Source organism: Micromesistius poutassou (assembly GCF_964030765.1).
Source record: "Micromesistius poutassou genome assembly, chromosome: 9".
NCBI lineage: Eukaryota > Metazoa > Chordata > Actinopteri > Gadiformes > Gadidae > Micromesistius > Micromesistius poutassou.
The window spans coordinates 11,374,321-11,385,576 of NC_140279.1; the positions used below are offsets into that span (position 1 = coordinate 11,374,321).

The 11,256-nt window shown below is 51.4% G+C and overlaps 1 protein-coding gene across 1 annotated transcript; it reads left to right on the top strand.

Annotated features, from left to right (window-relative positions):
* Positions 1-1,316: 1,316 nt before the first annotated feature.
* Positions 1,317-9,390, top strand: tab3 (TGF-beta activated kinase 1 (MAP3K7) binding protein 3). The gene is made up of 7 exons (XM_084472635.1): positions 1,317-1,471; positions 2,228-2,399; positions 2,765-4,028; positions 5,223-5,383; positions 8,010-8,103; positions 8,309-8,392; positions 8,974-9,390. Exons 2-7 carry the CDS (start codon positions 2,298-2,300, stop codon positions 9,117-9,119), a joined length of 1,851 nt encoding a protein of 616 aa, XP_084328761.1. The 5' UTR covers positions 1,317-1,471; positions 2,228-2,297; the 3' UTR covers positions 9,120-9,390.
* Positions 9,391-11,256: the final 1,866 nt, after the last annotated feature.

Genomic DNA, 11,256 nt, shown 5'->3' on the forward strand with positions numbered 1-11,256 from the left:
AACAACAACAGGACTGCCTTAAATAGCCCCCACAGCTGTGGAGACCAATCAGGGCTGGGGGGACATCCAGCCTGACTCAGACCCCCCCCCCCCCCCCCCCCAGGACTCAGCTGCTGCTCTGCGGCCCCCGACACTGCATGTCTATGGAGTGGGGGTGGGAGGGGGGGTGCAGCCTTTGTTGTGCCAAGCGTACACTACTCCAATACCTCAAATACATCTCCCTTTATCTGCCTCGCTTAACGCCTCCCCCCCCCACCACCACAACCACTCCCTCTCCTCCTCACACACTCTCTCTCTCACTGTCTCCTGCCCCCCCCCCCCCCCCCTCTCTCTCTCTCTCTCTCTCTCTCTCTCTCTCTCTCTCTCTCTCTCTCTCTCTCTCTCTCTCACACTATAGCTAGTCTCTCCTGCTCCCTCCCTCTCACTATAGTGAGTCAATTTCAGTCTCTGGTTGTGCTTTCATCTCTCTTGTTTGATAAACAAGTGTTTTGGATACTTTCATGAGTAATTATCTCTTTGTAGAACAAATAAAGAACTGTAAATAACTGTTTATACTATATATACCCTACTCACCCAGCAGGGGGCGCCGTGCCACACCTGACAGCCTCCCAGACCGCTAATCACAGCAGCTTTTGGGCCAGCCCATCCTGTTACATCCCCTTTCTGCTACAGTCACGGTATCAAAGCATCCGGAGTAAACTGCGTTGAACTGAAACACTAATAAGCATCTTCAGCTATTGATAGCCAAGAGGCTATCAAAAATAGCTAGTTTTATACCTTAAAATACCCCTGGGTTTCTGAAGGGTATTGAGATTTACCTGTTTTGCATTGTGTCATAACGACCAAAGGTAGCAAATTTGCAAATTTGTGTCTCTGTTTGAGCGAATTTATCTTACCGCCCCCTATGTGATCATTATGTGTTAATTGCTACTCTCTTGCTGCGGGATATAATTTCGTGGTCTAATATACATTTATTTTATATGGATTATAAATGTATGAATAAAACACATTATATATTATATACATACATAGGCCTATTACCTTTTATTTTTGCAATTAAATGTAATTGATTTACACAAATGTAATGGTTTCTTAAAGTCCGATTGAAGTCTTTGTGGCTTTTGACCTCTTTTTTTGTATAGTAAGACCAATGTTAAGCATTTCCGTGGTAAATTATTGTTTTAATAATGATTAATATGTATTATCCCGAATGGATGTGGGCTCATGACGTGTACGCATGCGCAACACTCCCGCGTCCAGCTCCTACTTCCTTGAGCGGAAACCAAACGTGACAACTCTCGCGATACTACCGACGCGCTGCAGCTCAGCTCACGGGCCTGCTCCAGGAATGCGAAACGACCATTGTTATTGATCAAGAATAGCACCATTAAGGCCGTCCAACCACACACACAAGCGCAGTGGTCCTCCGAACTGGCATGGTGGAAGACATCCGGCGGAGGCTGTTCCTATGGTGAGTTGATGCTGAGGTCTATCTGAGGCTAAAAGCCCAGCTCGGCTAATCCATCACCCCAGAGCTATGACAGCTGAGCACTGAGCAGCCAGTGGGGGCTAGCGTGCCTTAGCATTAGCAGAGATAACAGGGAATCAGAGGCAGGATTAAGTACACCTTCAGTTTAATCGGCCTCGTTTATAGCGAGATCCCCCGCAGAGAGGGAGGACCGTCGGCCCGGTGAGTCCCGTCCTTCCTCCTCTCTCTCTCTCCCCCGGGAGCGGCGGAGCCTGACAGGAACGCGGCTCCCCGGTGGCCTGTGAGCGGCGGTGAGAGGAGGAGGACGCTGCCCGGTGGGAGACGCGGCTGGAGCCGCAGGACGGATCACGGAGGACGGTGCGGAGGTCTGGTGCAGAGCGACAGACGTGACAGTGACCAGTCCGCAGGGGGCCACGTCTGTTTGTTTGAGCTAGACCGGAAACGTCCTCCTCCTCCGTGTCCAGGCGGAGGACGTGCGTCTGCTCTCTGATTGCTTTCGGCCTCCTCTTGGTTGTGTTGTTGATCTGTGTGAACGTTGGTGTGATAAACACACACGTTTATCCAAAGCTCAGTAGAGCCACGACTAAGTGGGTGACTGCTGTTATCTCCCCGATGGTACACGACATCGTGCGTTATACTCGTTTGGGGACAAATTTTGAAGTGTGTGTGTGTGTGTGTGTGTGTGTGTGTGTGTGTGTGTGTGTGTGTGTGTGTGTGTGTGTGTGTCTGTGTTTGTAGGGGATGAGAGGAGGACGGTTGTTGGAGCATTTGCAGCGGTGGGCTCGTTGACTCTCCGTGCTGGCCCAGGATGGCGCAGGGAGGCGCTCAGCTCGACTACCACGTCCTGCAGGACCTCAAGCAGCGCTTCCCCGAGATCCCAGAGGGAGTCGTCTCCCAGTGCCTTCTGCAGGTACGCCGCCCACCCTCCCTGCGGTGACGCAAATGTGGAGGGGATGAACTACTGTTGAGTCAATGCCCACTGGATGTTTAAGATGCTGTTAACTAATTAATTAATTAGTGTTTGTGTGAGAGTGATGAGGTCAACTAAAGTGTAGCACTGTGGCTAAACCCATGGGTTGTAGGGATAAACATGCATATGCTTCTGAGCAGTGTATAAATGTGGCTATACGTGTACTGCAGCATATCAAAGCACTTGCCACGCATTCCCTAGACAGTTAATACTGTCGATATACATTAGCACAATCTGCGTTTGTGTATCTCCCTGTCCTGGGTCAACACCGACTGAGCCATGTCCTCTGCCGCCGTCTTTTCCAGAACAACAACAACCCGGACCTCTGCTACCACCTGCTGGCTCAGGAGAGTAACAGATACCTCTATGGCGAGTTCCACCACAGCCCAGAGGAGGCGCGCATGAACCGGAACCACATGCTGCACATCAGCCTGGGCTACCCCGAGCCGGGGGGCAAGGCCAACGGTGGGGGGGGCGCGGGGGTGGGCCGCTCGCTGGTGCACAGCTCCAGCGATGGCCACATCGAGCCCCAGCGCCCCAACTTCCCCGAGCCCCTCTCGGCGCCGGCGGCCATGGCGCCCTCCCAGGCCTACAACCCCTTCATGATGAGCGACCCGGGCCGCCCGGCCAACACGCCCACGCCGCCGCCCGCCGTGCAGAGCATGTCGCCCACCTTCTCCCCCGTCCAGCGCTACACCATCAACCCGCTGACGGTCACCCTGTCGCAGAACTTGCCCAACGCCCCCCAGGCCCTGCACATCCCCCCGGGCCACTACCCCAACAACAGCAACACGCTGTACATCCGGCCCTCCCCGTCCCAGAGCCCACAGCCCGCGCCCTGGCCCTCGTCCGGCCAGCAGCAGGTCTACCGCCACCAGCAGTCTCCGTACGGCACGCCCACGTACGGCTCCCCCTACAGCTCGCCCCAGCACCAGCCCCAGCCCCCCCCCCCGCAGCAGCAGCAGCAGCAGCAGCAGCAGCAGCAGCCCCCCCAGCAGTACGTGTTCCTGCCCATCAGCTCGCCCAACATGCCCTACCACCACCAGCAGCAGCAGCAGCCCCCCATCTACCGGCCCACCCTCCCCAAGAGCTCGCTGAAGAACCAGATCGAGATCACCCTGGAGGGGCCGCGGCCCCGCAGCAACTCCCCGGTGCACGCCGGCGGCGCCCACCCCCAGGGCTCCATGTACATGGCGTCCAGCCCCTCGCCCAGCTCGCCGTCCAGGGGCATCGGCATGGGGGGCCCGCCCGGGGCCGCCTCCTTCCACCCGGGGATGTACCTGCAGCACCAGGGGCCCCCGCGGCCCCGGCCCGCCTCCTCGCCCCAGCCCGCCCAGGCCGGGTACACCTTCAAGATCAAGGTGTCCCCCGGGGGCCACCGGCCCCAGACCAGCTCCCCGCCCGTGGGGGAGGCGGAGTCTCTGCTGAACCTAGTGGACCAGGGTGGGCACAGCAGCGCCCCCGAGCCAATCCTGCCCATCTCCGCCCTGCCCGGGAACGTGGCCAGCCAGTCGCAGCACATGCCCCGCCGCTCCAGCTCGGGCTCCGACGACTACGCCTACACGCAAGGTGGAGGCTTTGTCTTTATTATGAGGGAGCGGGTGTTGTTTCTAGAGAGGTTCCGATAACATTTTTTTTCCCTTCTCGATACCGTTTTCTGAACTTGATTATCGGCAAATACCGAGTATTGCCGATACAGCATCTAGCATTGTAACCACTAATAGTGTTGTTCTTATTGAAGGGTTCTCTTACGATGACGTCAATGTGTAGTTGGTTAGTCTGAACTGGATCATTTACATTTATAATCTATAATTATAATAAAACATTTGTATTCTACTAGTTAAGCATGAGCCTCCATGTTTTCCGACTCGGTAGCTCAAACGCACGTGGGTCGGAGATGACGCGTTTCCCATTCCGACTTTCCACCTCAGATTGTTAACGAACGCAGCAGAACACCGCAGTGTTTGTGATGTTCTTTGCCTGTGTAGTTAATGAGCGTCATGTGATGGTATCGGGTCGGCGCATACTCTGCAATACCCGCTACTGCAATTTAGGTGGTATCTGAGGAATTTCCGATATTGGTATCGGAACAACTCTAGTTGTTCCTTACTTCTTGTATATCTGCTAGCACAGCAGTCCTGGTCGCAGTCAGCTGGTGTTGGGGTGTTTGAGTGCCCATTTTGTTTCCCCTGGTTGGTTGATGGCTCTGCGGAGGCAGAGATCCTGGCTTCCTGCTCTGTGAGTCACGCAGGTTCAGCCTGGGCGTGGATCTCGTGGTGTTGACAGAGGGATGGCGGTTTGGAAATGTAATTGCAGCCATGTTGATAATGTTGTGATAATTACAGGATTGCGTACGCATTTACAATTAGAGTGGAGAACAGATTTTCCTTTGGGGTGTGTGTTTGTTTAGAGCAGTGTGTCTTTGTGTCATATCATATTGTACATTGGTACTGTGACTGATAATACTGGGTCTGTCTTTATTGCGCAAGCAAAGCACTTTGCAACACATTTGAACGGCCATATAGTCTTAAATCAAGTTTTGATTTTTTTGGCAATTATGAAGGAACAAAATAGCCCCCCCTCTCTTTCATTTTATTTTCATAGTTGGTAAAAACTACTAGTACTGCAAGCTGTTACATTGGGGAGCTATCGGTTTAACGTGTGTGTGAGTGTGTGTGTGTGTGTGTGTGTGTGTGTGTGTGTGTGTGTGTGTGTGTGTGTGTGTGTGTGTGTGTGTGTGTGTGTGTGTGTGTGTGTGTGTAGCCCTGCTGCTGCACCAGCGCGCCCGCATGGAGCGGCTGCTGAAGGAGCTGCTGCTGGAGCGCGGGAAGCTGGACCAGCTGAAGAGCGACGTCAACAACATGGAGTACGACGCGCTGCAGCGACGGTTCCGACGCGTCAACTCCTCCAGCCTCACCCCCGGGGTGGGACACACACACATGCAGACACACCAGACTGACACACACACACACCAGACTGACACACACCAGACTGACACACATGTAGACACACCAGACTGGCACACACACAGCAGTCTAACACACGCCAGGGCTCCAGACATCGCGAAAGACATTTTGCGACCAAAATTTGAGAGTGTGCGACTGAATTTTACATCTGGTCGCACATGTGCAACCAGTAAATTTGCCCTTTTTTATTTTTTATTTTTACACGTTAAACGTGGAAGGGGTGCGACAATGAATCCGGAATCTGTAGCAGGCCAATGAGTGTGAGAAGGATAGGGAATGGCCACTGTAAGTGGCTCATGTGTGGAGGGGGAGGGTCATAGAGATTATCGAGCGCGGGAAACCGGCGCGGGTCTGTGAGAAGGAAAAAGATCTCAACCTGCCGTTCAAACAATGAGCAAGTGAACAATTGATCCATTCTTCCGACCTGCGGCACTTGCGGCAAGTGCCACAGTCTACAGAGTCGGAGGATGATGATTCAGAGCATTGTGTGGCTAAAAAGGGCCGAACCCACCATTTTCGGGAAGACTGGCACTCGTAGAACCTTCTTAGGTCTACCGTAGTGATGTTTCAGCTCCTGCAGTCTCCGCCACTGTACAGTAACCTTTAGAAATCCCAGTTGTGCATGTTCATTCCAAGTTCGCATCCGTATACCAATTGAGGCCAAATTAAATGGCATGTTTGAATTAAGGATATTGTCTCGGCTGTTCTTTATTTTGGGCCGTGGGTACGGCAGGCAAGGTCAGCTCGACTCGCTTCCAATAATTTCAAAAACCTGCAACTTGAAAAAAATATTTTATTTATTTTACAATTAAAAAAATTAACAAAACTGTCTTCTAAATTAAGGAAATGATACCGGGAAACAAATAAACCATTATGAGCAACAAGTGAACTTAATAAGCGATCAAAATACATTTAGTTTTCACCTGTCAATATGCGACAGATGTAATTAAGGCAACCTAGTCTCACAGGAAAACGTGAAATGAGTCGGTCTACGTCCCGTTTACAAAAAATAATGCCCATAAACTGTTTGAATATTAAGGGCTGCCTAATATTCGTTCGAATATTATATATTTTTTAATATTCGAATAACGAAGTTCGGAGTCAAAGCCCTACTGTGAATATGTTTGTAGTTTAAATAATCACTTCAGGTGCCATTTTCACACGGGATGCGTTTGTCGCGATGTATTCTCAATGGAGAGGCGAGCGGGCATGCGAGGAGGTGCAGCGTCCTGTCAAGCTGCACTGCACAACAAGCGGGCGCACTCCCGTGGAACTGTCGCTTCCGTGCTCGTCGAACGCATGCGCGCACACATGGATACCGTTGGGATAGATGAGAACTGTTTATCTTTTATTAACTAACCCTTTTTTTTTTTTCAAACCCCTTTTTTCATTTTAAGGTGTATATGATGCCACCAAAGAGGCATTCCAGCATCTGGGGACAGAAACAGGGTGGTTAGAGAAGACAGTCGCCATTGAAGCTGATGGTGCAGCTGTCAATCTCGGGCATAAAGGAGGGGTATTAGTCCTCCTAGTAGGCTAGAAATGTGAATATTTGGTTAGCATGTTGATTTACGGTGTGTGCCCCTAAAATTTCTGGTTGCGCCCCTAAAAATTTCAGTTAGGGGCTACAGTGCTCCTAGTGAAAAAAAGTTAGTCTGGAGCCCTGCACACATGCAGACACACACACCAGACTGACACACATGTAGACACACCAGACTGGCACACACACACCAGTCTAACACACACATGCAGACACACACGCACACACCAGACTGACACACATGTAGACACACCAGACTGGCACACACACACCAGTCTAACACACACATGCAGACACACACACACACACACCAGACTGACACACATGTAGACACACCAGACTGGCACACACACACCAGTCTAACACACACATGTACACTAGACATGCACACACACCAGACTGACACACACACGTACACCACACATGCATATGTGCACACACACGCACCAGTCTCTCTCTCTCTCTCTCTCTCTCTCTCTCTCTCTCTCTCTCTCTCTCTCTCTCTCTCTCTCTCTCTCTCTCTCTCTCTCTCTCTCTCTCTCTCTCTCTCTCTCTCTCTCTCTCTCTCTCTCTCTCTCTCTCTCTCTCTCTCTCTCTCTCTCAGTACACACACTCAGTACACAAACACCCTCCCAGTCCATCACTTTTTCCTGGACCACTGTCTGCGTTGGGTTCCTCAGCTTGGGAGCATGACGGTGGGAGGAGTCGGCCCGGCGGGGGAATGGTGCAGGAAAACATTAGTGTCAGCCGTCCACCCGCGGCCGCTGTGTTAGTGCCTACCTGTCAGCGTTTGATACAGAGACATGCACATTCACCATGAATAAGTCATGTATTTGTTCAGGTTTTTAAAATAATCGGTTTATTGGCAAATGTTATTTTAAGTGAAAAATGATATACTTCATTGATAATGATATGTTTCATATACTTCAAATGATGATATACATCTTTTTTTTTTAATGAGCATCATATTAATGATATTAAGGTTGCATATCAGAACAGGGCTGTGTCTTTATGAAGTGGATTGCGTGTTTGTTGCGCCTGCAGCCTGACGAGATGAAGCGACTGCTGAATGTAAACCGAAAGCTGAAGATTGATATCGACTGCACCTTGAAGGAGACTGATCAACTTCGGACTTTAGGTACACACACACACACACACACACACACACACACACACACACACACACACACACACACACACACACACACACACACACACACACACACACACACACACACACACACACACACACAGTCTCGCTCCTGTTTTGATCAGAGCAGGCCTCATTTTGCACAACATGACCCACGAGGCTCATCTGCTTTCCTCCCCTTTTCTCCATGCAGGGAAGTTTGACCCGAAGGTCATCACCAACTTCTACGACAGCATTCAGCCGGGCCCAGCGGTGCCACCCAAGCCAGGGAAGAAAGGTTGGTTCTGCCTTGTCTTTTATGCACCTCGTTTTAATGTCTCTGAGACCAGTGATGTGGGCCACCGGGGTTGCTGGATGTGGACCGCTGTGACAGCGGAGGCCGCAGCTCATTCACAAGACATTTACTCTTTACTTATTTATCGACAACCCGAAAAACGTGGCTCCCCCCGCCTAGAGACCGTACATCAACTGGGTAGGATGTCTAGTTGTCTTTAGCGTCGCTGAGTGCAGTGGCGCTAGTTGTCCAGCGGCAGTGCTGTACCCCTGCTGGACCCACGCAGGGGAAACCCTGTAGCCTATACAAAAGGCGTTGGCATGGACGACGGCCGACCACCGGAGCTATTTGAAGGTCGCGTGTGTCCGTCGGCGTTCTCGCCCGACTGCTTGATGCCTGAATGCATACCTCGCGCTCAATCTAAACGTGGAGGCGGACATTAGAGTGGCTGTTTGTTTGAGCTGCATGAAGCCACAGAGAAAAAAATCACTTCAATGCCTTTTGTCTTTTGTTCCTCCTCCTCCTATTCCTCCTGTTCTGTTCTCTTCTTCTTCTTTTTCTTATTCTTCTTCTTCGTTCTCCAGCAGGCGAAAAGGCTCCCAAGGCGACGCCGGGGCCCCAGAGGGACGAAGACTTCGAGGGCGCCCAGTGGAACTGTGAAAGCTGCACCTTCCTGAACCACCCCGCCCTGAACCGCTGCGAGGAGTGCGAGATGCCGCGCTACAACTGAGCGCCGCTCTGGGCTCCGCGCTCCGTGCTCGGTGATCGTTGCTCTGCCCTGCTTGCCCCCTCACTTCCCACCGCCCCCCCCCCCACTCCCCCTCCCCCTCCCCCGCGACGAAACCGTGAATAGTATGAGCTCCACCTGCTGTAAGCAGCCTCTCTGTGTCTTAATCCTCTGGGGTCTATATAGAAGACCCCCCCCCCCCTCCCACCCTACCTGCTGGGGACATTCCTCTCCCCCGGCCCGACCCCTCCCCTCCCTGTCTCCCCGGTTGTACAGCAGCACCCCTTGCCCTTTGAACCCCCCCCCCCCACCCCCCCCCGGTTCGACTCGGAGGGCGATGACACTTCCCCAGGTGGAGCGCGGGAGGCGGCGATATGAAGCTGGGGTCTGGAGGTGGGCGGGGCCTGGAGGCGGTCAGGGACGAGGAGCTAAGAGGTCGGAGGCCGGGGGGGGTCGGGGTGAAGGTTCACCCAACAAACATTCCGAGGAGCAGCCCTGTTTACTCCTCTGCTCCCAACACTTACAGGTGGATGCATCACCCCCCCCCCCCCCCCCCCTCCCAGTCGTTCCTGTGCCGCGTGGGACAATGGATGCAATGGTTCCTTGGGTCTGACTTAACTTGTAGACTGTACACTGTATCTGGCTCTGTCTTAAGAGCTCTTTCATCCGATGAAGAACATTAAGGAGGAGGGACTATCATGAATATATATATGCATATATATATATTCCTGGTACTTTTATGCATATTTCAGCCACACTGTATTCTGTGGTTCAAAAGATGTGGATTTTTTCCCTGTGCAAATGCCTCAAGTTGCTGTACTTAATAAAGGAGCTGATTCTATGGGACTTGAACATGCACAGCTGGTATCTGGATATTTTTATAATGAAGGATGGATGAGACCTGCTCATCCCCTCCCCTCGCCCAGACCACTCGCAGACACTTGCGTTTGTTTTTTTGTGTTTTTAACGTTTATTTTGCCAAAATAACAACAAACAACAAAAAGTAGAATAATGTTCAAACTCATCCACAATCAACCTAGTGTGTGTGTGTGTGTGTGTGTGTGTGTGTGTGTGTGTGTGTGTGTGTGTGTGTGTGTGTGTGTGTGTGTGTGTGTGTGTGTGTGTGTGTGTGTGTGTGTGTGTGTGTGTGTGTGTGTGAGAAAGAGTGTGTGTGTTGGTGCGGAAATGTCTTGACCTTAGTAAGTAACACTGGTTTACACTGGTTTTGTTTTGGGTTTCACTCCTTAACCTCTCACTTGAATGCACTCTTCATAACGTCGTGTTTCCTCTTGTCTCGCTCGGCGCCAGGATCCCTCCGCTCACACAAGCACTGCAACGCGTCCCCGACCTCCCGCACAACCTTGGGTAGAAAGTAGACTCCTACAGCGGCGCATAAACAACCGGCTCTGAAGGCCCGTAGTATATTCAACATGTCCACCGTGTTCCCACAGACAGCAGAGATAAAGGGTGTCACATGGGGAGAGGGCTGCGGGAGGACACACACATGCGCACAGGCGCACACACGCACACTCTCTTGCACACACACACACTCGCACCAACACACTCACTCTCTTACACACACACACGCACACAGTTGCACAAACACTCTTGCACACACACACACTGTTGCACAAACACACTCTTGCACACACAAACACACTCTTGCACACACACACACACACACACACACACAATCTCTCTCGCACCACGGTTATTCACCCCTCTGGCTCCCCCTCCCCTGCTAGTCTATTTGGAACAACCAGCCCTTTGAAAACCCCTGCACTGCACTAACTGTGAACCCTTACATATCGTACAGCCGCTTCAATCTAAGAGCTAGCCCAGTTAGCGTTAGCCATCAAACATCTTCTGCAATGTCGGCTCCCACACTGGATTTGATGTACATGATTGTTTTGACGGAGGTGATGGCATTGAATTTTAAAAGTGTGTTCCATGTGTTCATCCTTTGAACTCTGGGACGTGTGGTCTTGCCATTATAATAATAAATAAGCAATTTCTGATGGCTGAATCAGCTCATTGATGTTGTGATCCGTTCTTTGTGTGTATATTAATCACTCTTCATGGTTAAAAACATGCTCTGTGACATTCACCGGTACAATGCAATACAATCAAAACAAATACA